Source organism: Physeter macrocephalus, chromosome 14 (assembly GCF_002837175.3).
Source record: "Physeter macrocephalus isolate SW-GA chromosome 14, ASM283717v5, whole genome shotgun sequence".
In the NCBI taxonomy this organism is placed as follows: Eukaryota; Metazoa; Chordata; class Mammalia; order Artiodactyla; family Physeteridae; genus Physeter; species Physeter macrocephalus.
The window spans coordinates 131454005-131481225 of record NC_041227.1 but is presented as its reverse complement, the minus strand read 5'-3'; the positions used below and the strand labels follow the sequence as shown (position 1 = coordinate 131481225).

The 27221-nt window shown below is 43.8% G+C and overlaps 1 protein-coding gene across 2 annotated transcripts in view; it reads left to right on the top strand.

Annotated features, from left to right (window-relative positions):
- The window catches only part of GNA13 (G protein subunit alpha 13), a 41256-nt gene extending 18236 nt beyond the window's left edge, over positions 1-23020 (top strand). Inside the window, exons 3-4 of one of the 2 annotated variants that reach the window (XM_024130074.3) lie at positions 12334-12384; positions 17469-23020. In XM_024130074.3, the coding sequence (XP_023985842.1) occupies positions 12334-12384; positions 17469-18041 (624 nt within the window). In that variant the 3' untranslated portion in view covers positions 18042-23020. The remainder of the gene's footprint in view (positions 1-12333; positions 12385-17468) is intronic. The other variant, XM_007103919.4, reaches the window with a different exon arrangement.
- Positions 23021-27221: the final 4201 nt, after the last annotated feature.

Genomic DNA, 27221 nt, shown 5'->3' with positions numbered 1-27221 from the left:
GTAGTTTTATGTCTTTTTCCTCTTTGAATATTCCAGACTTGCACATGGAAGGACTTAACGTGCGTGGCAAGGGTGTGGACCACTTTAAGCCATTGGGTTCAGCTAGTTGAGAACACAAACCTCTGTTGTGTAGTTTACTAGTACTTCAGGAAGTGTTTGCTGTTTGGAGCACTTGGCCAGTGGCTGCTTCTCTATATAAAGAGAAATTGGATATTAACTTCGAGTTATGCCATTATTTTCAGAATCCCATGTCTACTTAGATGTCAAAAGAAAATTTCTCACTGCTTAATTGTCTTGGTAATACAGATTTTCTTTGAATTTTAATATTTCTTGTTCTCTCAAGAAACATGTTTACTCTTAAAAAACTATTTTAGGTAATGCTAATCTCCTAACTAAAAGGGCCTCCACACATAAAAATGGGATGCTTTTAAAAAAAAATTTATTTATTTATGTTTGGCTGCGGTGGGTCTTCGTTGCTGCGCGCGGGCTTTCTCTAGTTGCGGCGAGCGGGGGCTACCGTTCGTTGTGCTGCGCAGGTTTCTCATTGCGGTGGCTTCTCTTGTTGCGGAGCACGGGCTCTAGGTGTGCAGGCTTCTGTAGTTGTGACTCGCGGGCTCTAGAGCGCAGGCTCAGTAGTTGTGCAAGCGCACGGGCTTAGTTGCTCCGTGGCATGTGGGATCTTCCCGGACCAGGGCTTGAGCCTGCAATGTGTCCCCTGCATTGGCAGGTGGATTCTTAACCACTGTGCCACCAGGGAAGCCCGGGATGCTTTTTAATTCACTTATTTTTTTCTAACGGACTTATTTTTTTTTTCCACAGTGAATTTTCTGCCATTTATAGACATACCTAATCAGCCTGCAATTAAATTCCAGACATTTTACAAGATTAAGCAACAGTAGTTCATTTTAGTAGCAAACTAAAATCCACTGCATTACTTACAGTTTGCATTTGATTGAATTTTGTTACCTCTTTTTTCATTCCAAAGTGTAATTTTCACCTGTTCACCAGGTAAAGAGATAGTGCTCCTTATTAAACACTTCGCATTGCTTTATTTACCTGTCATGCAAAGTTTCGCTGTCTGTTGCAGAAGCAAATTAATTTTATAAGTTTAACTGAGGTTTTAAGTTCCTTAGGGTCCTATTGCTAAAATATAAGTAGCAGTTCTAATACTTGTTCTCATTTGTGCTTGTTTTAGCTGCTTAACAGTGTTTCAGCTAGAGTACCAGGTTCATTAATTTTTAACCACAAAAATCTCTGGGAGTTAAGCTTTGAAGGCTGTGGACTGTGTTGGGCGTTTGAAAATGGGCTCTAGGAATATGGAGAGGAAGAGGCTGCTAGAACTGTAGTAACAGGAAATAAAGTGTGTCTGAATCACCAAATCAGTTTTTAAAAAAGAGAAGGAAAGCTATTTGTAGACTTAATTCTGCTGTTTATGTCACAATTCAAATATGTCAAATGGAGGCCTGATGCTTTTTATGTGAGACCTAGTTGAACTCAAGTAAATATTGCTTGAAACCTACTTTTGTAATAAGATGAAGCGAAATAAGTTTCTGATCTGGATTCTTAATATTCTTGGCATTTTTACAAAGCTTTAAAAAAAAAAAACCCTAGCTGATTTGATGTAATCAGTATCAAAAGGTAAAATTGATATGAAATCCAGTTTTGAGTAAAATCTGCTGTCTGTGCAGATCTGAACTGATGCTAGAGCCGGCTCCTCAGAACCACGTCTCGTGGGCCTTGGGAAAAGTTTGGTTTGGTGGAATTGTGGTGGGCCTGGGGGTCTTTGTCTTTACGGAGCCCCTTAGGTGGTTCTGATGCACTGCCAAGATTCAGAACCGCTCGGCTAGCACAGGAGTCAGAAAACTTTCTGTAAAGGGCTAGGTGGTATGATATTTTAGACGTCACATGCCAAGAGACAAAATCGACGTAACAAGAGAGAATTCAAGTTTGCACAGATTTTTTTATTGACGCAATTCAGAACATAATAAAGTTGTCTACGGTTTTTTGTAGTATAGGCTTACTAATGAGAAGAATTGGATTCTTTTGGAAGGGGATAACATTTTGCTTAAGTAGGGCTCGGGGTTTTGGTGTTCCCAATCAGGTGCAAATGTTCATCCATTAACGATTTTACACGTTCCACCCTTGGAAGTGTCTTTGCACACAGATGGGTACTGCCAAGTGAGCATTTGGGGGGGGGGGTTTGTTTTGTTTTGTTTTTAATTTTAATTTTATTTATTTATTTATTTTTGGCTGCGTTGGGTCTTCGTTGCTGCGCGCAGGCTTTCTCTAGTTGCGGCGAGCGGGGGCTGCTCTTCATTGCGGTGCGCGGGCTTCTCATTGCGCTGGCTTCTCCTGTTGCGGAGCACGGGCTTTAGGCATGCAGGCGTCAGTAGCTGTGGCACGTGGGCCCAGTAGTTGTGGCTCGAGGCCTCTAGAGCGCAGGCTCAGTAGTTGTGGCGCACGGGGCTTCGTTGCTCTGTGGCACGTGGGATCTTCCCGGACCAGGGCTCAAACCCGTGTCCCCTACGTTGGCAGGTGGATTCTTAACCAGCGCGCCACCAGGGAAGCCCGGACATTAGGTTTTAATTGAGCATAGACTTCGCTTGGAAGACATTTAGAGAATTCTGTTAGCTTCGTCCCGATGTTTGCTTCTGGGCCTGTCATTTACATCGCAGGGTTACCATTTCCAGTCGTCGCACAGTTAAATGGATTTTGAAGTATGGACTTTTTTTTTTTTTTTAACACTTGTATTACGGTCTGAAAGATGTTGCTGGAACTATAGTTTGATTTTAGAAATGTATATCTGCTGCACATTTGCATGAGAATGGAGGCCTGCTGTTTTAACTTGACAGCAAAGAAAGTGTATAAAGCAGTTGGACATTGCTTATGATTCCAGTAACACTAATTGTCAAAATGATTTTACCATAGTATAAAGTTTGCAAAAAACTGTTTTGCCTTTTAGTTTTGGATTGAATTCATTGCGAAATGTAATCGAGGCTTCCCTAAAGCTGATTTTGAAAAGCCATTCAGTGTTCTGCATTAGTGGTTGAAGGTGGTACTTGTTCGGAAAAAATTCGATTTCATCCATTAGTTCAAAAAATCTCAGTAAAAACTTACCTCTGCTAAGACATCGAACTCGTGTAATAGGGCGAGTCAGCATATTTAGCTTCTGTTTCTGACAAAAATTCACGGAACTGGTGATGGTCGAGTCCATGAGAGTGAATTGAATTCGTCGTTAACAATACTGGTTTCAGTAGCAATATAGATGTAATGTATTTCCTACGAAGTCCCGGCCGGTGAGGAATACATGATGTAACCATCTTCGCTGTCTTTGTAAATTTGTCCGTTTTCTGCTCCACGCACTTTTACCACCGTCAGTTGCAATACACATCCCAGTCCAGGTTGTGCTGATGAGTGTTTTCTCGGCTTCCTTGAAAATGTTCTCACCTGTAGCTCTTCCACACAGCCTGTTCATGCAGGCTTATTCTTCTGTCACTTCAGCCTTGGCATTGATCCCTTGAGTACACAACCGCTGAGCAGTCCGTGGCAGTCCTTGCTTGGCTAACAAATACGAACTCCTTGGGAACTTGTCAGCTCTCAGCTGCAGTCTCGTTTTCATTTTTTTCCTCTTGTGAAGAAATTCTGTGATGAGCTATTCCATTTAAAATTTTGTAATTTTTCTGACTATTGCTTTTCTGTAGGAGTTGGGGTTATTTTGTAGAGTGCTTAGTCTGGTAGTATTGATGTCCGTGTGTACTTTTAGCGCAGCTGTAGGGTCATTGCATAATAAACACAGGGCTTTGCCATCTCATTTGATACCAAAATTATCCACGTTCCATTGTGCCTTGAAAGCGTGACACATAAAGTCCTCTTCTTTTCTGCTTGTTTTGGTGGACGTGCACTAGTAATAATAGAAAACAAAAAGTCGTGGTGTTGCACTGCTGATGACACTTGAAACGTTTTCGCGCTATAACTGCGTCCGTGCAGTTCGTGGTGCGGTGAAGAGCGCCACGCGTGGCCTGTCGTGACTGCTCTCCTGGCGGCCAGGCGGCAGCTGTAGGCAGTAAGGCCATAAACTGATGAGCACGGCTGCGCTCCAATGCGGTGTTATTTATGGACACTGAAATTCGAATTTCATATCATTTTCAGATGTCATGAAGTAGTCTTTTAATTTTTCTTTTTTCCCAACTCCTTAGATGGGCCACACACACAGACAGTGGGCCGGGTCTGGCCTGCAGGTCATAGCTGGAGGACCCTGGTCTAGAATGTATGAAATGAAACGAGGGAACGATCCAGTGGCTCTCGACCAGCTTTCCTTCCGCCACAGGAGGCATCCGCTCTGGCTCTCGTGCTGCCTCTGCAGCTCTGAGATGCTGGTCACCGCTAAAGCCCCTCTTACAGATTACCACGTTGCCTTCTGGAGTGTGTATGCCTTGCTTTCAAATAGCTGAAGTTGATCCTTATCTCTATAGACGTTAGAAATTTCAATAAGACTTCGAAGTTAAAATCTCTTCTAGATTGTACCTGTATTATTTAATTAGACTTGTCCCCTTCCTGTTGCTATAAAGCTGCCAGTAAATGAGTATATTCTTCTAAAAACAGATAATTTCTTCTTGTGTATTCTTTGGCTATCTAGCTTAAATTCCACATCCTTTTTTTTTTTTTTTTTTTTTAATTTATTTTTGGCTGTGTCGGGTCTTTGTTGCTGCGCGCGGGCTTTCTCTAGTTGCGGCGAGCGGGGGCTACTCTTCGCTGTGGTGCGCGGGCTTCTCACTGCCGTGGCCTCTCTTGTTGCGGAGCATGGGCTCTAGGCGCAAGGGCTTCAGTAGGTGTGGCTTGCGGGCTCAGTAGGCGTGGCTCGCGGGCTCTATAGAGCGCAGGCTCAGTAGCTGTGGCGCACGGGCTTAGTTGCTCCGTGGCATGTGGGATCTTCCCGGTCCAGGGCTCGAACCCGTGTCCCCTGCACTGGCAGGCGGATTCTTAACCACCGCGCCACCAGGGAAGCCCCTCCACATCCTTTTAAAGTAATACATTCTAAATCCTGTCCTTTATATATTTTAGCCGTGCAGAAGAGGGTGTTGAATAAATCTGTCACTTGTTTGATAACTGGGCAAATAAACTGCCAAGTATCCCTATAATTACACATTTGTTGAATAGAAGTTATCTTCTAATTTGTGTTCTCAGCTTTTCCGTTACCTTCAAACTCAGGGCCCCTGACACGTTTTGTCTCTGCAAGCAAAGACAATCTTTCTAACACATGACTCTTGTAAATGGGGCCGACATTGAAGCCGTCCCTAGTTTAGGCTCAGCTCTGTAAAGCTGACACAAATTACGGCTCATAGAACTACTGGGATTCAATTCAGAGGGATGCTGGAGCTAATTAATTTCATCTGTCGCTTTATTTTCTCCTTGAGTCACCTTCCCCAGGGTCCGCTGGCGCGTCAGTAGCAGAGGCTGTCTTGCGAGTAGAACCCAGGCCCACTGGCTGCTCCGCCCTTGCTTAGGCAGAGCCCAGATATCCACAGGTTAAAGAAACATGGAAAGCTTTCACAGTGCCGTGCCACTTTGGACTCTTCAGCCTTGCTTCAGTAACCTAGAAAGTTATCTCAGTATCTCAGACAGAGAAAAAAGAACTAAGGGATGACCTAAAACATCTTAAACTTAAAAAGTCGTAAGTGCGAAATGGCTTTTCTTTGGAATTTTATTAAAAATTCCCTTCAGTATTATAAAACATACTGAGGAGAGCTACAATAGCTCTCAAGTCATAACCAACAAAGAGTGAGTCTTAAACCCATGGTCTTTCTTGCCCGATACATGAAATTGTTTACTTCTGTGTTAGCCAGGAGACTAAGCAGCACGACCTGAATAATGAGTCACAACAAAAGTGACTTTAAGGGTAACAGGCACGTAGATAAAGGAAAGAAGAACTTAAATTTAAATCAGTCGTACAAACTGAAATTGTTGCCTAGGGCAGAGCTCTGGTGATTATGCATCGAACCACGCGACTTCCTCGTTTTACTGCCGGTTAAATTGAGGCCCAGAGAAGTCTAGAGACTTGCAGATGTGACTCAGTGTCAGGGGAAGGACTGGAGTTAGTGTTCGTGTTCGGCAACCGGAAGACTTTCCATCACCTCGGAGCCGGTCGGGGGAAGGGTTTGAGGGGAGTCATCCCCTGGTTATTCACCTTCATTCACCAGACGCTTGGGGAGGAAGGAGCCAGGCCGCCAGGTGCCAGGCACTGAGCGAGGTGTCCGATTTGCATGAGGGCCTTAGGCTCAGACAAGAAAGGCCGGGGCCCAAGCTCTCGGTTCCTGAGAACAGAGATGCCGTTACTCACTTTCTGTGTCCTTCATGGTTCAATTGCAAATAACGCACGTTTTATATTTTTTAGTTTGGTGGGTTTTTTTGTTTTTTGAGGTTTTGTGAAAGACTCCTCTCTCTCTCTTTTTTTTCCAGTAAAGGTCTTTAAAGCTACTGTAAGAAATGTCCCCTAATTTACCTAATTCAGAAGAGTATTCATCCTTTTATAGCATGTGTGTGTTCGCATATGCACGTGTGCGTTTGCGTGCGTGTGTTTAAAACTGTTTTGTTTCAGAATAGGTTCATTTGGCTAAACTTCATCTCTTAACAGTAAGAGTTACCACCAGGTGCATTAAAAGATGATTAAGATTCTTCTTAAGTCTCCCACTTTCAGTTTTCTCACTAATGCAAGGATTAGTAGTATCACCTATGATGTAAATAGCTTTTTTTTGACTGAGGAGTTATTTTAAACCAAAATGTGTTTTTCGTAGGAATAATATTCTAAAGCATTTGTAGTCCTTGAGTCCTGGCCGAGTGATGGGGGAGAAGGCAAAGGGCACTCTATTAAGGACTTAAAATATTAGGGATAATCCACACATTTAAATGTGTGAAATGTATGAAAATGTTTTTATTTAGATTTTGTACAGTCTCAAGTGCACAAAGGACTTTGTAGATTACACCGATGAAACTTTCTTCAGCAGAAGTTGAAACTTAGTAACAGGAGCATGTGCATATTTGTGTTATATTATTTGATTTTGGTGAGATGATGAATTCCTAATAAATAAAGGTATGTAATAATTGGAACCCCAAAGATCTAAGATCCCCTCTTAGGGAATGCAGTTAAATCAGGAAGCTTCAGTGAAAAGGACTTTTTAAATACTTTTTTATATTTGTATTGTAATACCAAGAGAAGAACAGATAGGGATGATTTTTCCTTTTTTATTTTTTTGAAAAGAGAATATAGTCACTCACAGAACTGCAGAGCTACCTTGTCCATATTTTAAATAGCGAAAATCAGAGCATACGTAACGCAGAACTATTCTTATCATAAATCCCCGAGTCCACATTTATTAATGGCATTAAGAATTTTTTGGATTACGGATGGATAATGTAATGCATGTACTGTTTATTACGTAATCTCCACACTTCTTTCTTTTTCTATTTATTTACTTATTATTATTTTTTATTATTATTATTTTTTGGCTGCGTCGGGTCTTAGTTGCGGCATGTGGGATCTTTCATTGCGGTGCGCAGGCTCTTCGTTGTGGTGCGCGGGCTTCTCTCTAGCTGTGCTGCACAGGCTCCATGGCGCCTGGGTTCTGTAGCTGTGGTGTATGGGTCCCAGGGCGCGTGGGCCCTGTAGATTGCGGCACACGGGCTCTAGTTGAGGCACGCGAGCTCAGTAGTTCTGGCACGTGGGCTTAGTTGCCCCGCGGCATGTGGGATCTTAGTTCCCTGACCAGGGATCGAACCCGCGTCCCCTGCATTCATTGCAAGGCGGATTCTTTACCGCTGGGCCATCAGGGAAGTCCCTCCACACTTCTTTTGCAGCAAAACATTTGAACAGTTTCACTAAGTAGGAGAAATAAAGACTATATAAAGAGCCTCAGCCACTTCAGGTCAGGTTTTGTTGCCAAGTGGGTGTAGGGGTGAGCATACAAGCAGCGTGTGGGTAGGGTAAGGGGTTGCGGAGCTTAGCTTTGTCAGCCCCTGCTTTAATTTAGCTCTTAATGACATACATATTTCACATGTAGCGATTATATCGAAATAATTGTTACCTGATGACTTATACTATGTTGTTATGTTAGTGTGCCAACATTTATTAACTCATTCCCGTAATAAGTGGAAAAATGAACTTCCAAATCTTGCTATTATAGGTAGCATCAAGTAAAATATCATTTTGTTTGTGTCGTTTTATGTTCAGTAACTTCCTTAGAATGTGCAAAAGTTCATTAAAAGTTTTATGAAGTGTACTACTCATAACTTTCTAAAAAGTTTGTGTGAATTTGCAAGGTCGCTGGAATGAGTATACCAGTTTCCCGATACCCTCAGACATGATGGGTTAGGTGTAAGCATTTAGTTTTTAAAGGGGGGAAAGAGGCTTGCCGCTTTCGATAATACGTTCATCTTAGGGTTACTTTAACCTTCGTTTATTTGACCATTAGTTAAACAGCAATATTAATTGAAATAAATTTTTGCGTAGTTGAACCTTGTCAATTTGGACATGGGACGTGTCGTTTTCTCTTTTACGCAGAGCTCCTTTGCTCTGGGGTCCCTAAAGTGATAAGCCTCAGCCAGCACAGTGTGGGGCCTCTGAGAGTCTGCATTCTAGCTTATTACAGAAGCATCTGTAAAACACTCTCCTGTGATCTTGGCTTATTTATCGTCCTCATAGTTTCACTATTCATATACTCAGTGTTGTAACTGTTGTGTAGGAGAGATCAATAGGACCTGTGTGTCAGTGAGCAGTAGGCGTATTAAAAATGTTGGATCTCTTTGCCTTAGTAATTCTTCTGAGATCACTAAGAATGTAATTCAAGAGCACATAAAGCTGTTTACACAACATTATTTATTTTTAAAATATTAAAACCTTATTTAAAAGGTGGAAATAACTCAAATATCCAACATTAGGTTAGCGGTTTTAGTTAACTTTTTTTTTTTTTTTTTTTTTGCGGTACGCGGGCCTCTCACCGCTGTGGCCTCTCCCCTTGCGGAGCACAGGCTCCGGACGCGCAGGCTCAGCGGCCACGGCTCACGGGCCCAGCCGCTCCGCGGCACGTGGGATCTTCCCGGATCGGGGCACGAACCCACGTCCCCTGCATCGGCAGGCGGACTCTCAACCACTGCGCCACCAGGGAAGCCCTTAGTTAACTTTTTAGCATATAAATACTGGGAATTATTTTGACCATTAAAATGTACTTACAGTTACTGTAAGTAAGTGAAAAATAAGGATGCAGATTTGTCTACATCAACAGTGTTAAATATACAAAAAGTGATTGGAAGGCAATCTCTTCAAGCGTTAACTGTAGTTATTTCTGAGCAGTGAAATTAATGATTATTGCCTGTTTCCTTCTTTGTTCCTTTTTCTAATTTTCAAGTTTTCCACAGTGAATTTTACTAATTCTAAAATCGAGAAAAGTCAATAGATGCAACATATAACACCAGTCAAAAAACACCTTTTTGAAATGTTTTAAATTTCATTTAAGGTATTTAACATTATGTAAGTATTCAATATGCACATTACTGAAAGGGTAACATTTCTGTAAGTCTTACTCATACAGAAACAGAGTGACTACTTTTTATCACATTCGTCCAAGAGACTCTACCATGTATACTTCAGTGTAACAGGATTGGTGATATTCGTTTGAATTTTACTTTTTAAAGTACTTTAAATATATAACCTCGTTTGGGTTGTACGAACAACTCAATAAGTAAATATTGATGTTATTTAAAGATTAAGCCCAAATTCCGTTTGGCCTATATATGTTATCCATCGTAAAAACAAAAATATTATGTTTTTCATTAAAATAGATGAAATAATGCAAAGTACCCATACAGGCTTGACCAAATAATCTCTTCATTACCCTAGAATGAATTTTTTTGAAGCTTTTTCTTTTCCCCTCTGTTAAAAATCATCTTTAGGTGCTATAAACACTGTACGAATATTCCAGGTCCAGAAGAAAGCAGAATTCTCTGCCGCCCTCCTTTGCAGTCATGAGGAATCACAGCCAGGCCTCCGCACCCCACCACGCCCACCACAAGCACACACACCTGTGTACGCGCTCTCCACCATGTGCTTTAAGGCAGCAGTTCTCCAAGTGCGGTCCGTGGACCACTGGGGACCCCGGAAGCCCTTTAAAAGGAGTCTTCACGTTCAGCACTCTTGAGAGTGTCACTTAAGATGTTCTTTCCCTTCATTAAGCTGACACTCGCACCGATAGCACAGAACAGCAGGGCTGCAGCTGCCAGCCAGTGCCTGAGCGCAGATGGGGTATGAGCCCCAAACACGTTACTAGTTGGTGTATTCGTCACCGCTCTGCATCTGCAGTTTAAGACGCACACACCAGTTTCACTGAAGATGATCCTTGATTAAGCAGTAAAAATTGTTTTAGATCTCAATTTCAACAGCTCTGTACTATGCTGTATGGTGGCTTGGGCAGCACCCTGAAAACGCTCCTGCAGCAGGACCGTGGTCTCCAGGGAAAGCACTTTCGTGACTGGTTGTGTCGTGAGCTGAACTAACTGTTTTTCATGGAACACCATTTTTACTTGCAAGAAACAATCAGCTTACTCAGACTTGGGCATTTGACAGGCATTTTGTTAGAAAATGAATGAAGTTAGCCTGCCAGTTCAAGGAAAATAACAGTATTTGTTGCCATTGATAAAATCTGAGCTTTCAAGTGAAAATCAGAATTTAGGAAACCTTGTATCTGCCCACCACTGTGAGGTGGTCAGCTTCCCAGGCCTTAAGGTTTCTTATGAGATCATTATGATATTAATGAATATGATTTTCTTAATATTATGTCATGAAACATGCCAACATTTGGAAGATCTGTATACTTAATTGCCCGCCATGTTCCATGGGATCAGCGCTTGGTGTTAACAAAATTGTGGGTGGGTGAGAGGCCCATGCAAAGTACAAGATAGACCAGTGAATTTTAGTGTCTGTAATAAAGTGCAAAAAGTTCATTGGTAGGCTTTCCATTCCACAGGGGCGTCACTTTGAAGAAGCTAGCATTTGTCAGATTCTGGTGTAGAAACAAAAGTATCTACAGTTACAAAGGCTGTTAGAATGCTCCCTTTTCCAAAATCTGCATTCTTTGTGAGGCCAGACCTCCCGTGCTACAGCTGAAACGGCCTGTAGCAGCAGTTCAGACGCAGAAGCAGAAGTGTCTCACCGGCGTCTATTAAGCTGCACTAAAGTGTGGTAACATGAATGGGTTTATTATCGATGTTTTTAAATGAATTCGTAAATAAAATATTTGTTACAGTGTCTCAGTTTTACTTTCTAATGTGGTAAGTATTGGTAGCTACAACCCACTTAAACAGCGTCTTTTCAGGATCCTGAAGAATTTTAAGATGTATGAAGGGATCCAGAGACTAAAATTTTGAGAACTGCTGCTTTAAGGCCTCGTGACTCAAACTGTGGTCCCAGAAATCACCTGAATTGCAGAAATTACGTGCCCTGCCCCTGCCCCCTCAGAACCTGCAGTCAGACAAGATCTTCAGGGGATTCTCTTCTGTATGAAAGAAGCACTGCCTTCTGGAGCTCAGGGTAGCAGTTTCGGGCAGGACAAGTGCTGTGCTGGTAGAAATCCAGCAGGAGAGGGAGAAACCCTGGGAGACTCCAAGACACAGCCCTTCTCTCCGCAAGCAAGCGGGTCCCTCTCACCTGCCTGTCCCTTGTTCGAGTATTTCCTCTTAGGAATGTGTTCTCATGCACTTTAGATGTTGAAAATTGCCTGAGGTCTGATAGAAATCCGGGCTCAGAGAGAGTAGACAGATCACTCAGGTAGAGAAGGCCTGTTGGAGAGGTGAAGCCTGCCGCGTTACTCAGGGTTCAGGAGCAGAAAGGCATGTCTGTCCAGGCACTTGGCCTGGTAGGTGTTCTCACCTCCTCCCTGCTTCGCTCTTGATATAAACCTGATTGAAAAATGTAGACAGAAATAATCCCACCTGAACTGTAGTTGTATGTGTATCGCAAAAGCAGTTTTCACCTTTTAATTACATCTTCCCTTTGGATGCACAGATATATCGGAACACGTACATGTGATCCCATCCAAATGGATGAGTGCCCGGAGTGTCGCTTCTGTAAAGACTCTCGGAGCCTCACCAGGCCTGTAGCACTTTGACAGAGGCAGACATTTTATACGTCTTCAGTGGGGTTATAGCTGCTCAGTCTGAAATTGGTGACTAAACAGAGTATGTTTGGATTTGGATTAAGTGTACAACCAGACAGTTTAATATAAACTGTTGTAACAAAGTCTTCCATTTCTAAGCCCTAATAACTATTTATTTTCTTCTTGTTTTCAGGGTGAATCTGTAAAATACTTCCTGGATAACTTGGATAAACTTGGAGAACCAGTAAGTTTTCAGACTGAATGTTTATGTGTATTGCCATTTGAAAGCAGTAGTTAGGATAAGAAAACTTAGAAAAATTATGTATTAAGCTATTTCCTTTTTCCTAGTGGCAGTATGCTGATTGTTCCTGCTTCATTCTTCTCCCTCTCCTGTCCTGACCTCTGCCATTTCCTTGAGGAATGCCCTGTCCACTATTCTGTGAAAGTAAAACTCTTTATGGAAAGAAGTTTATGCTTGAAAATGAGATGGCACATTAACTAGCCTGCGTCGGTGTCTTGCTTTTCTGTAAGTGGAAACCGAAAGAATGCTGTGGGCTGATTGATTTCAGAACTTTTCAGTAAACGGTATTTTCCAGTTCAGGACCCCCGTGTGTTGGGCTGGAGGGTAGGAGGCTGGATTCTCAAGGCCGTGATGTGGGCGGAGTCGCCCTTGCAAAGGAGCTGGACCATCGGACTGTCCTTCAGCGCATCCCTTGAGGTCGTGGCCGACTGGTGAGGGCTGGTGCTGGCCGCTCTCCGTGTTGGACTTGTGCAGAGACTTCACTGGAAGGAAGCTTTGTGCTGCTTAGAAAATGCTCGAAAGTCATTATTGCCCTAGCGTCAGTGGTGACCCATTCAATTGAGTATAGCTTCGTATGCCTCCTCTTAAACCAGATTTCTGTTGTAAAGTTTAATGTGGTTTTATGGGTTCTTTGAGATGTTTAACTTTTTAAAAACAAAACAGAAGGAAAGCACAAAATGAAACCTATTGCAGGTAGGAAAGTAGCATATGTGTGTCTAGAACGCTAAGTTTTGCATTTTCCCTTTTTTTTTTTTTTTGTATTTTGCTAAATTGCACTTGTCTGCCATCCAGTCAGTATGTGTTTCTCCCACCTGTTTCATAGACACAGGTGCTCTAGAAGTTAGGGTCTCTGTATTTGTCTGTTTTTGTTCCCTCAGTCCACATCAGTGAGACTTTTTGTATTAAGACTTATTATGTCATTGTCACTTTTCCATGTGGTCAGGTTGCAATAAGCCTTAAAAAAAAGTTAAGCCAAATGGAGAGAAGCTTTAGTAGATAAACTAATTTTTTAAGAGTTATTTCATGTTTTCTGATCCAAATAGTGTGCATTTGACCCGTTCTTCTCAATTTGCCTTTTCAGATAGGCCTTCCTTGGGCAAACCATTCAAAGTGGGTCCCCTCCTCTTGTTTTCAGCATCAGCTCTGGCTCTTTTCGGCTTCATTGTTCTTATTACAGTTCGTCTCTTCATTTATAGGTTTTGCTGGTCTTTTCCCCGCCTCTTTCCCTAAGGGCAAGGACCTCGGGTCTTGGTTGTGAAGGGCTGAGTTCTTGCTGCCCGGTGACAGTGCCTGGTGCCTCGTAGGAGCTCAACAAATAGCGCCGCAACGAGCGACTCGGAGCCAGCCCCAGTCACTTTGTACTGGCTGCTTAGAGTCTTACGTTGAGAACAGTTTTGAGGCCACATCTGGAATAAAAACAAAAAAGCGCTGTGATCAGTAGGCAGTTGTAAAGGCGAGGAGAATACATGTGGGTGTGCTGCAGACTGGCCGCCCATTCTGTGCACACCGGACAGGTCACGGGGTTGCGTTTGCTTCGCCATCTCTGACGGAAGTTCTAGGACCGTTCAATCCCCGCTGTGTGCCAGGCCCCGTGACCCTCTGGGAGGTGGGACCACCGGGGTCAAGGACAGGGCTCTGCAGCCAGGCCACCAGAGTTCCAATCCCAGTTCCATCGCAGGCTGGCTGTATGACCTTAGGCGTCTCTAAACGTTACTTTCTTCATCCGTGTCGCGGGCATAGTAAGAGAACCATCCTCGTCGGGCTCGGGGGCGATTACATGGAATAAACCCCATGTCTCAAAAGTCTGCTCAGGCTGCCATAGCGAAATACCACAGACTGGGTGGCTTAAATAACAGACCTTTATTTCTTGTAGTTTTTGAAGCTAGAAGTCCAAGATCAAGTTGCTAGCATGGTCGGTTTCTCGTGAGGACTCTTTTCCTGGCTTGTAGACCGTGGCCTTCTCGCTGTGCCTTCACGTGGGCTTTGCTCAGCACACACACACACGTGCAAGAAGTGTATGGCCTCTTCTTTTAAGGCCACCAGCACTTATCTGATTAGGACACCACCCATATGACTTCATTTAACTTTGGCCGCCTCCTAAAAGCTCTGTCCCCAAAGACAGTCACGCTGAGGGTTAGGGCTTCAACACATGCGTGCAGGCAAGGGTGTGCGGGGAAGGTGCAGGGACGCAGTTCAATCCATGGCACCCAGTAAGGTGTTCAGATTGGTGCCTTGCAGTTGTAATAACTACTTGTCGTTAGCTGTTTGGTTCTTTGACCTCCATGTTTAAGGAACTCATTCTAGTCAGAGACAAAACTAACATACATAAAACAAGCAGAGGACGGTTAAATGAGACTGATGGTGAAGAGAGTATGTTCATGGATGGAGAAGCTGGAGCTAGCCCTCGAGAGGACGTGAGCCTGGGCGGCTGGCGGGGACGAGGAGACGCGCACAGCGGGCCGTGCCCGGGGTCAGGAGGCACATCTGTCTGACCGAAGTGCTTGGCTCTAACTTAGAAGAACAGATTTCAGGAAGGCAGTCACCGGGGTCTGGATGCGCTGTTCGTTGCACAGTCACGCATCACGCCGACTGGACACGCGGTGGTATCAGGATGTGAGGCTCGTGCAGCTCTCCACGCTGGGCTCTGGGGCGCCTGACAGGCGGGGCAGAGTCTGCCGGCTCCGGAAAGCAAGGGATAGGGAGGGTCGTGGAAGCCGGGTCAGCGGGGTTTGGTCTGGTGCGGGGAGGGGCCTCACCGCCAGCTCTGAGGGCATGGTGCAGGAGGGGTGGGCCCAGGAGGTGCGGAGGACCAGGGGCCAGGTGGTATGCAGGCTGAGACGTTACAGAATGGGGGCGGTGAAAATAAAGAGGGGAAAGAAGATGTGAGGAAGGTTCAAGAAGCAGCAGTGGGGTTTGATATAAAGTAGGAGGTGATGGAGAAAGAAGGTCCACCATGATGGGGAGGCTTGGGGTGCTGGCGGGGCCGGGCGCGGGCAGGAGAGCATTCTGGTGGACTGGGGGCTGGGGAGGGAGACGGCGAGTGTTGGTACTGAAGAGGCTGCGTCCGTGGAGGGCTGTTGGGCGCACGAGTGGGGGGGCGTCGCTGCCTTGGCTTCCCTCTCTTGGCAGCAGTGGTGACGGTGGGAACCGCTAGACAGTAACACACGGGCTGTGTGCCGAACCCGGCTCTTAGGCGCTTCACCCACTTGCCGTGTTCAGTCCTCACAGCACCCCGTGGGTGCTGTTGCCTGTGGTTTCCACAGGTGAGAAAACTGAGACGCAGAGAGGTTAAGGGATGACTTGTCCCAGGTCACCCAGGTAGTATGTGGGGAGCTGGCTCTAGAATCAGTCCTAATCACCGTGACTCTGCCAGACCCTTGAGCGCTTGATTTCCTCGTCCTGTGTTTGCGCTTTATGTGAATTAGCCCTGAGCTCCTAACTAAGGCAATAATAAAGAACCTTTTATGTTTATGAAATTAGAAAATTAAAAATTGCCCCTCGGGGCTGGCCTGTTTCTGAGGCGGGTGGCACGCAAGAGCGCCGTCAACTGGCCCTACCTTTCTGGAGAGCAGGTGGGCGTGACGTGTCCCGGTCGTGAAGATCTTCACAAGCCTTGACTGCATCATCATCTTGTTCCTGGTTATTCGGTTTCAGGAACTAGCCCAAAAGGGGGGAAAGAAGGATGTGCGTGAGAACTTTAATTGCAGCATTTATATTAAGCAAAAAATTGGAACCAACCTAAACGGCCACTAGTAGGGGATTATTTATGTAAATGGTAGCACGTTAATCCATTTGATGTATGTTATGCTCTTTTAAAATGAAATACAACCATATCAGCATGTGAAACAGTTCATGATTTAATGTTCAGCCAAGAGCTGGGGCCGGGCAGAGAATCGGGGTGGTGCTGATTACAGCTGCGGCAGGTGTGTGCGCGTTTGCGGGAGCTGGGGGGACACTGCGAACCCCAGCGTGTTTCATTCGAGCCCTGTGGGCACTGTATACATCGCTGGGGGTTGCAGACAACTGAGAACTGCTGGGGTTTTTTTCTTTTTCTTTTTTTTTTTTTTTTGATTCTTAGCTACACTATTGTAAGGAGATAAGTATTCACACTGTAATGAAATGTGAAAATCATAGTATTTGGAAAGGTATAAAATGCAGCATTGTGAGTAAGTAACAGTTGGCATTGTTTTACAATCTGGCCTTGATTTTAAAAAATCGTGACCTTGGTGATGATCATTTAAAGGCTTCCTGTCCAGTAGTTGTCACAAGGCTCCGTCGAAGTTCTGGAAAAATACTAAGCTGAGAAGGAAGAACCAGCTTCACTGCCCAGGGGCACTCGCTGTCGGCCGCAGCCGGGGGCTCGGGAGGCCAGCAGCTTCCGTCCGTCCGTCCGTCTGTCCAGGGTCTTGGTGTAGACTCTCCCTCCGAGGCACCGCTGTGTCCGGGCCACGGGTGCCGGCAGGGGAGAAGAGCTGGGGCCCTGCCACGGAGACGGCCCCCCGCGAACAGCTGGGAAGCCCTGCAGAGTGAGCGCGGTCAAGGGGGCAGAGCGGAGGCCGCGTCGCAGCAGTGAGAACACAGGCGACCCGGGTAGAGCTGCCCGTCCTGCAGGCGGGGGCGCGGAGCAGGGGCCGCGGTGGGCGGAGAACCTTGACTGGGGCCCCGCCGCTGTTGACGGAGGAGCGAGGAGCGGTGACCGTGGCCGCGGACACGCAGCGGCGGGCGGGCGCCGCACGGTGGGGCGTCACGCGCGGGCGGACACGCGGCTCGCCCGGCAGGGCTGAACAAAGCACAGGCGCCTTCATTTGCAGCGAAGTTTGAACCGGTGCGGGCATTAACATTGCAGTGTGTCTTGCTGTTTTATGATGAGAATCGCAGTAGCATCGATGCTTTAATGTTACCAGGGGATGGTCACTTAAAAGATAATTTTGTCTGCGTATCCATTCACTAGCCCAGTTAGTAGTACATTAAAAATTCTCATTACTCCTGGATTACTGAGTAGGAAACGATTTTTTTTTCTTTTCCAGGATTACATTCCATCACAGCAAGACATTCTGCTAGCCAGAAGACCCACCAAAGGCATTCACGAGTACGACTTTGAAATTAAAAATGTTCCTTTCAAAATGGTTGATGTAGGTGGTCAGAGATCAGAAAGAAAACGTTGGTTTGAATGCTTCGACAGCGTGACATCAATACTTTTCCTTGTTTCCTCAAGTGAGTTTGACCAGGTGCTTATGGAAGATCGTCTGACCAATCGCCTGACAGAGTCTCTGAACATTTTTGAAACCATCGTCAATAACCGGGTTTTCAGCAACGTCTCCATAATTCTCTTCTTGAACAAGACAGATTTGCTTGAGGAGAAAGTGCAAATTGTGAGCATCAAAGACTATTTCTTAGAATTCGAAGGGGATCCCCACTGCTTAAGAGACGTCCAGAAGTTCCTGGTGGAGTGTTTCCGGAGCAAGCGCCGGGACCAACAGCAGAAGCCCCTGTACCACCACTTCACCACGGCCATCAACACGGAGAACATCCGCCTGGTCTTCCGCGACGTGAAGGACACCATCCTCCACGACAACCTCAAACAGCTCATGCTGCAGTGACGCTCAGAGGGCGTGCTGGCTCCCTCCTTGGTCGTTCTCATTGTTTCCTGTTTGCTTTGTTTTCCTAAATAGAAGTTTACAGCAGGAATTAGAAGAATCTTGATTCTGTGTTTAACTTCTTGGAAATCTTAGACCACCTTCTGCGGCCTTTGGTTGTGGCTGAGAGCTGCTGAGCAACACGCAGCCGATATCTGCTGAGGCTTGGCTTTGATCTCTCTCTCTCCGGCTTCCATCGGAGTGGAGTCATTTCCTGCCAGACCTCAGACAAGGCATCCCTCAGGCTTTAAATTCTTCCTCTTTTCAAACTGAATTCTCCTGTAGTGCCAAGTATAGAAGGTGTCCTTAATATTTGTAGGTCTGAGGTTAAGAATGTTCAGTTCTAGAACGAGTAAGATACCTGTTGTTCGCCCTACAGGTAGCAGCCACACTTGTGCCCAGCTTTATGGTGACCTGTTTTGAAAGGGCCATTGGAAAAATGTGTGATCTAAGGAATGGCGTTCTTTCTGTAGCTTCACCCAGGTTTAGCCTTCACGGTTTTCTGATTGCTTATGTACACAACAGTTGTTTTGTTTTTTAAATTTGTGTGGTTTCTGAAGGCAATATTCTGGCGTGTTTAAAGTTTACATGAGGATCTCTGGTCCGATGGTAATGAAAGCTCACAAATGGTCCAGGGGGGCACAAGGCAGGCGCGTGCCGTCCGTAGTGTTTTGATTAAAAGTCATGAGTGAAATGTCATTTGCCCTTTTCATATTGAAATAATCATGGAATCAGTGTGCCATACGGGAAACGTTCTGGCCATAGCAGCACCTAAAAAAGTGCAGGCAACCTGATAACAGAGCTTTCTAAATAAATACACCCTTTCCCAAGAATATTACGTGTTTTACTCTCAGACTTTGAAATCCTGTCTCGGATGATGTGGGTCCTTACGGTGGGATCACCGCTGCACCATCACAAACGTTGTTCTTTCGCTCTCCTGTCTGTTCCCGTCGACTCCAGGCGGTGGCATTTATGGGATTTTTTTGTGATTTTGGAGCTTGCCAAGGGCAGTATTTTCCTGTCACACTGTTCACTATTATTGGAGATTCTTACTCATTCTTGGTGTGTCTCTGAAAGAGTATGTGTGTGTTTGCAACATTATTGTTTACAAAATTCCAGCTTTCTTGAGGTGCATTTTGAAGGTTTCACGGATACTTCCAAGAATGAGTAGTAATTTTTTTAGTTCATACTGAAAGGTGATTACATTTGACCTCCTCCACCACTTACCAAATTAAAATGGACCCAGGAAGTAGCTTTGCAATTACAGATACATTCATAGTGAACTCATCAGAGTGGCTGGTTTGCAGTACTAAAAATACTGCCCTGTAGGTTTTACATAGTGTCCGAATCGGATTAGAGAATCAGATGTACAAGCCTGGTGACAGTTTGGAAAGTCTTACGGCTTTTCTTCCTTTCCTGAAAATTGTGATTAAGACTGTGATATCTTTCACTTTACTGTATAGCTGACTGTGTTCTCAGGTATTTTATTGGCTAGAAAGTCCTTGAAAGATTGGTCAACCTTCTGGATCACCCAGCCTTTCCAAGACGACGGTGGCTCTGGGTCTGTCTTGCTGTCTGGTGAGAATAGGGCTTTGCAGTGAACTGACCAGGGGTTGTTCTCAACGTACCTGACTTTTCTTGCATTTGAAACTCCACCGTCATTACACCCACCACTGCCAGCGTTTTCGTGTCTTGGTAACACCTGAGCTACTGACATGGAGCCCTACATCACGATGCAGGCGTCCATAGTACAGCAGAGTTCATGCGTGTCGGAATAGTTCTGCATCTAGTGCTTCTTACCAAAAAGAGTGCATTGTTTAATCCACGGAGTTAGAACCATTTCAGGGCTGAGGAGTATCTGAGTGTATGCACAGTAGCAAGGAGACTCTCGGTGGAAAGACGGTGTGTAAATTTAGCAAATGGTCCTGTCGAATGGCCAAAACACCATTTCACTCCAGTGTATGGATAAAGAGGAAGGAAACTCTCAGTTAAGTTATATTTCAGATCTGAAATACATGATATGAACCATAAATACTGCCTGACAAAGCACCATTTTGACCACCACAAAGAAATGTTAAAACACCAAATACATAGGATATTACTTTGGGCACTTGAGATTTCCTTTCCCGACGTGTGTGAAGTCTCAAAGTCAGCTTTCTTTTAAAATAAAACCTAGCCTATATTTTGAGGCAGTAAATTACTTACATTTAATGGCAGGCTGGTTTAGACACTCAGTGGAACTTTAAGTTTCACTTTGAAGGCTTTAGTCCACATGTTTTATATACTGTACTTTTAAACCGTTTGAAGGAGTCCTATACCTATAGCATGAAAAGCAGATCCTTTTGAAATACCACTGTGTGGAGAGGGAGGTGAAATTCAGTGGACAAAGTTGAAAGGGCGCTCAGAGTTTTCCCTACGCCGGTTTCCCCCCATTCTCTAACAATGTCATCTGGATTTAAAGCTGTTCAGTGTGTTTGATTTTCTAAGTCTTCATGGTTATGATTTGGAATAAAATGTGCCCAGTTCTCTACTACATTCTGTTCTTAAGTCTGAATGCCTTCTTGCTTAATTCTTAAGAAATGTCACGCAAGTGTCCTCATTGATCGTGAAGAAATTTATAGTACACAGAGTTGCCTTACACGTCAACAGCACAGATTTTTGCCTTGATTATCTTATAGGGAAGAGGTTTTGTCAGCTGTTTTTCTGAAGATCCAAATAATTGAATGCCTCTGCCACTTAATTATTCTTTGTAATAACCCGTATCATTGCTTGCTGCCAAATAGTGTATTCCATTGAAATCTTCTTTTCGGTCGTATTGTCTGGAAAGGGCATTTGACAGCTAGAGCACAGCAGCAACCAAAGAAGGCATCGTGGAGTGAAAATGATTTGGCTTGGTTTGGTTTGGTTTGGTTTGAAGCTGCACTGGCGTGTGTTTTGCATGGTGAAAGGTCCTCTGGTTAAACTCCCAAGGGAGGTTGTTGAGGGAGGTCCTTGTTCAGTTGTTGACAGTGGTCAGTATAAAGTAGAAGAAAGTAAGATTCCCTTAATACCAGAAGTGATTAGAAGTGTTGGTTCAGACTCAAAAAAATCATATGCCCCAGAATTGTTTGTAAACGGGAATGAGTAAATCTGAACTTCCAATGTATACCCAAATACTTGTATTTATGCTTTTGGTAAAATGTATTTTCAGCATTAGTACACATATCCGGTGTTATGCCTTATTTATATGAAGAATAAAGTTACCAAGTTATGTTCTGTTATGTTCTGAAACTCACATCACTATTTGAGAAACCCTCAAATTGGTGCTTTCATTATATAATGATACATTTAGACAAAACCCCAGACCAAGCCATTTGAAACAAGATTCTCTTCATTGCAGTTTGTAGCAATGTTATTTCTGTATATGTAATGAGAAGGCTAAATATCAGTGTTAACTCTTAATTTCTTGTTTGAATCCATGAAATCATGCCTGTAAAGCTCAGTCAAACATTTGTAATAAACTCCCTAATAAATCCAGAGACAGTCACTCTGTTACCTTTTCATTTCTTTTAGTTTTCATTGAGGGATCAAGAACAAGTTTTGCATGTCTTTTTTCAGTTGGAAATCTGACTTTCTCTCTGTTTCCCATCATTTCAGTGCATAAAGTTACATTAATTGCAGATGATCTATCTGTCCATGTGCTTGTGCTGCTGGACAAAAAGTACTGTTTTTTTTTTTTTCTTTTTTTTTAGTGATAGGACACAGGTTGGCCTTTTCAGTGTAGTAAACAGGAAGGGAGGGACTTGTACGTGAGTGGTGTGTACATGTCCCCCTGTTCCAAATAAAGCAAGTGATAGTACATACCCATTATTTTATGGTACGAGGTTAGGGCTTAATAAATTTAGAGAGAGATTAAAGTATAAGTGTTCCTAAACCGGAACATTTTAAACAAGTTGAACTTTCTGGCCTTTTCACGTACCATCGAGTTGATACTAGCCTTAGGCTGATAAGTGATTATTAACATAATTTGAAGAACCAGTGTTTGTACCACTAGCATTCTTATGTCTGTACTTGAATGTATAGTTAGCAGTTAAAGAACTCTGTTCATTCTTGTGGCATCTAGGTCTAACCATCTGATTTCAAATGCCAGAGCTCGTATGGAACAAAAAATTGTTAATGATAGGGCAGTAATTTCTGGGTTGATAAGAGATTTTGCGACCTTTCCAAAACCACATTACCTTTGAGAATGATGAAAATGTCCAGATGGATGGAAGGAGGGACCCAGTATGCATACATTATCCATCAGTGAAGGTCATGATAGGAGTATGCTACTTAACTTGTTCTCCGATTTGGGTTTGTCTTTGGAAAGCTTGTTTATAATATTTCTTGCCATAGTAAAAGGGCTGCATTTGTTCTCAAATCATGCCTATTTGATGGCTCTAGGAGAAAAACAGAGAGGGGGCAGGTAGGGGTTAATTCTTGGAAAGTAAATGTAACAGTGCCACAGAGGATACCATTTACCCTTTCTTTAACCTCTTACTTGAAAGCAGAATCGCAAAATGTTTAAATGGCTTTTCTCTACTAGTCTAAAGGTGGAGCTCATTTACCACGGAAGCCTTATCAAAAAGTCTGTTTCGTAACAACCTCATAGATACTGTACCTAACAAAACATGATTTGTATTCGCTCTGTATGAAAGTATTTGTGGCTTAGGATTTTTTATACCTATATCTTTTTATAACTTTCCCAGAACAGAGCACATTATCTGATACTGTTGTAAATTTTTTTTCTGTCAGTGCTTTAGTTCAGGATTGGCAATAAATTATTTCTGCAGGAGGTCTGAAAGTGGAAAGAATGGTTTGATTTGATTAAATGAGTTGCTAGTCATCCAGGCTTTTTACTTTTGTACATATTTTGCAAAAATTTTGCCTCTTGCTATTAATATTTGCTTTGTAAAAATTACTGACGTTTAATAAACATTTATAAACTATTCCATACTATGATGTTATTTAAATCTGATTAAATGTCAAGTGTAAAGCAGACACTTAATATTTGAAAGCAGAAGTTTCACCCAGTGACCGAAAGCACAGAAATCGCTCTTTTGTCAGCTCTCCAGCGATACTTTGACTTAATACTAGCCTGTAAACGTTTCCTCACTGAAGACGGAGACGTGGGCTTCAAGAACGTTCCCTAACACTTGTTTTGATGTGGGAATGGGGAACACCCACTTTTCTCTCTGCTCCTCTTAAAATCGCTGAAATTGCACTAGGGTGTCACGGTTTGTCCACCCGCAGGAGTAATGCTGCTATGTCTTTTGTCATCAAAATAGCGTTTTAAAAACCAACCAACATGTTACACTCCTTTTCTGGTTTCGAGAAACTTTAAGATGATGATTTACAGAAAAATTGCAAAGGTAGTAGTTTCCCTGTACTCCACACTTTTGGCAATAGTTTCCCCATTTACCATCTTGCATTGTACTAATGAACATCTTGCATTATACTAATTCACCATATTGGTTCAAAATGAATGAACCAATGTTGATAATTTATCCTTAAGCCCATACTGTATTCAGATTTCCTTAGTTTTTCCCTGTTGCCCCTTTCTGTTCCAGAATCCATCCAGAACACCATCTTACATTGATTCGTCCTGTCTGTCTGAGCTCCTCTCGGCTATTACAGTTGCTCAGGCTTTCCTTGTTTTTGATGACCTCGGCTGTTTTGAGGAGGAGGAATGCTAGTCAGGTATTTTGTAGGTTGTCCGTCCGTTGGGATCAGTCTGGTATTTTCCTTGAGATTAGACTGGATTCTGTGTTTGGGGACCACAGAGGTAAAATAACCCCTCTCATGAAATCACGTCACTCATCTTTTCCCTTTGCAACTTCAGCTAAATTAGAAGTTGTTAAATAACTTTTGGTATATTTATACCTTTTCTTTAAGTGGCGTTTATGGGAAGCTGAGCATGTACTTTTCTTCCCCAAAGCAGAACGAAGGGCCTTTTCCCACAATCAGAATTGCAAAGCAGGTGTGAATAAATGTTCAGTGGCGATGGCTATAATCCAGGACTGGTTGGTTCCAGGCCTTTCTGGCAAAATGAAAATTGTGTCCAAGGCCTCACCTTTACAGTGAGATTTCACTGTTGGTCCCAAGAACAACTGAGATAGAAAAATATGGGCTTAGAGATATTTACAAATCTACAAATACCTACAAATTTGTAGATTGGAAACAGGTCATTAAATTAGCCTTTGTTAGATTTAAGATCTTTTAAAATGGAAACTAAACTCACTTGAGCATTTGAATCCCCCAAAGGAAACCAAGAAGTCTTTACAAAAAAAAAAAAAAAAAAAGCTTTTCTTAGGCTATTGTTGGAACAAGAGAATATTGATTTGTCGGCGGAAACAGCTAAAAAACTATCGTCCACTAAAGTGCTGGGCACCTCACAGAGCGTTGGCATGAGATGCTCTCAAAATGACCTGTTCTGTTGCCCACAACGTGGGTTGTTGAAGGAGAAAAGAGACTTTGGTCTCTTGAGAATGCAGGAAACTTGCAGTTCATAGGTTAAACCAGAGGTTTGTTTGGTGCCGGGAAATTCGGCAAATCCTCAGAAAAGGAATGACTTGGGCATTGTTTTAAAAGACATATTGTAACTTTCCCTCAGAAGTGAGTGGGGCCCCTGGAATACAGCATCGCAGCTAGAGGAAGGGATATCTACCGAATGCTGTCACCTACACTTCCCGAGCATCCATTTTCCGAGGCCACCAAGATGACAAAAGGCTCAGACAAGGGTTCCATACAAAGTAACTATTCAGGGCAGAGGGTTAAGCTTCTGTGCTGGCCCCAAGGATACAGAGGGAAGTTATGTCCAGAGTGAACATTTATACTGGGTGGAGGAGTGTGTTGATTTATCTTTTCCCCATGAAGGTACATGAGAGGAAAACAAGCAACAAAGTCTTTTTAAAAGTCGATCATTCTTTTGTAATTAAGTCCACGGCCCTTTAGACTTGGGCTTGATTTTCCTCCCCTGTCAAACGTGGAAGAAGAGAGCGTTAACTCATAAGATGCCCCGAGGTCAAACACCACTGACCTCGGGAGAGGAAAAGTAGAATTGTTTTCTTTCTCTATTATTCTCCATGGAAAATCCCCAGTGCTTGTCAACTTGGAGATTTAAATCGCTGGTTTCACTTAAGGCCAGAATGAGTATATCGCAACCTTATCCCGACAACAAGAGCGTCACAGCACCCAGGGCTCAGCGGTACTGATGAAAGTCCACATTCGAGCTAGTGTTGTCCAGGCTGCCCTTGCATTTCTGCAGCAGGTTATAGTTTGGGGGAAGATGCTATAAATCAACGTAAAGGAGGGTGACATTCCAGACCAAGGGTGGATGTCCAACTTTATGGCAGTAATGAGCGCGTCAGTGTAACACAGGTGCACCGGACAGCATAGCCCTCTCGAAAGTGCGTGAAACAGAATCATGTTCAAACCCCTGTCCAACATTCAAGGCATCAACCTCCCTCTCCAACCAGCCTGCCCTTCCAGCTTCCTTCACACCACCTGAACTAGGTAGCGGTTTTCCCCACGTCTCGCCTCTCTGGTTCTCTTGGCCACGGGCCAAATCCTGCTTACCCTTTAAGGCCTCGCGCTGAGGAAGACGGGCAGGATGTCTACCACCCCGAGGCTGGAGCAATTTCTTCCTCTGTGTGCCCCTCCCATCCTACCCCTCCCTCAGGGCACCTACTGTAGAGCGATTTACGTTCACGTCTTAACGCTTCTGCTCCACGGTGACCCGAATCCGACATTGTCACACAGATGCTTTTGCTAAGCTCCCTGTGTGCCCGGCTGACACGTCTGACTGTTCCCAAGAGGCACCAGCACAGGGTCTGCTCCTTAGGAGACTCACAGTCCGGTTGTGACGGGAGCCTGAGCGGAACCAGCCTGAGGAGGGGTGGAGAGAACTTGGCCCTACTGTGTGGACAAGTGGCCCTTGAGTGGACGGTCACTAACTTAAGGAGCTTAAGATTAGACCAATTATCTGGGAAATAAGGAGCTTGAGCTCAGTGGTTTCCACGTTCTTTACTACTTTCAGATTCTTGAAAGCCTTCTAGAATATTCCCACTTGCAACAAAAATTGTTCATAGCGTAATATAGCATTATAGTCTATAATACAAAATTCCGGGAATTCCCTGGTGACCCAGTGGTTAGGACTCGGGGCTTTCACTGTCGAGGGCGCAGGTTCAATCCCTGGTCTGGGGACTAAGATCCCGCAAGCCGCTCGGCGAGGCCAAAAATAATAATGATAATACAAAATTCCTATGATAAGTTCTTCAAATTTTCCTGAAAAAAAAAAAAAAAAGTAAAGAGAGGGACTTTATGGGGAAAATTTTAAGTACGTGTCTTTGAGGACCCTAAGGGGAACTCAGTAGGTTTTTGGAAAAGTGACCCCCCCCGACCCAGTGTCATGTTATTTTTTTCCCGCACTCTTTTCCTCATGGGGAATGTCCTTGTAACAGGCCATAGGTATTCAAGAGTGTGGTGTTAGACTTTCTGAGGTGTTGAAAGTCAGGATCTGATAGCCTCCAAAACTCACTGGAGCGTTCAGATATGTGAAGGTCAGATTCATTCATTTTATGGTCATTATCTTAGTTCAGCCTGCTATAAAAAGTACCATAGACTGGGTGGCTTACAAACCACAGAGATACATTTCTTAGAGCTTGGGAGGCTGGGGGTCAGAGACCAGGGTTTGAGCAGAATCAGCTTCCAGGGAGAGCCCTCTTCTGGTTTGCAGACTTATCCTCACTTAGCTGGCCTCTTCCAAGGGCACTAATCCATTCATCAGGGCTCCACCCTCATGACCTAATCACCTCCCGAAGGTCTTACCTCCAAATACCATCACATGGGGATTAGGGCTCCGACATATGAACTTGGAGGGGATGTAAATATTCAGTCATAACAGTCATCGTCAGGATTGGTTTCAATCCAGCTTGATTTCTGCCTTTTTTTCCCTCTGAGAAGGACCTGTTTTTGGTTTGTTTTCAGTGATCAGTGCAGGGATAAGAATCCAGCAGCTCCTGAGTATCTTCTGCCTAACACCTTTTTTTGGTATAAACTTTCTCCATATAATACCAAAAACTTTTGGTAAAAAGAAAAAAAAAATCTCCCCAATCTTACTAGGCT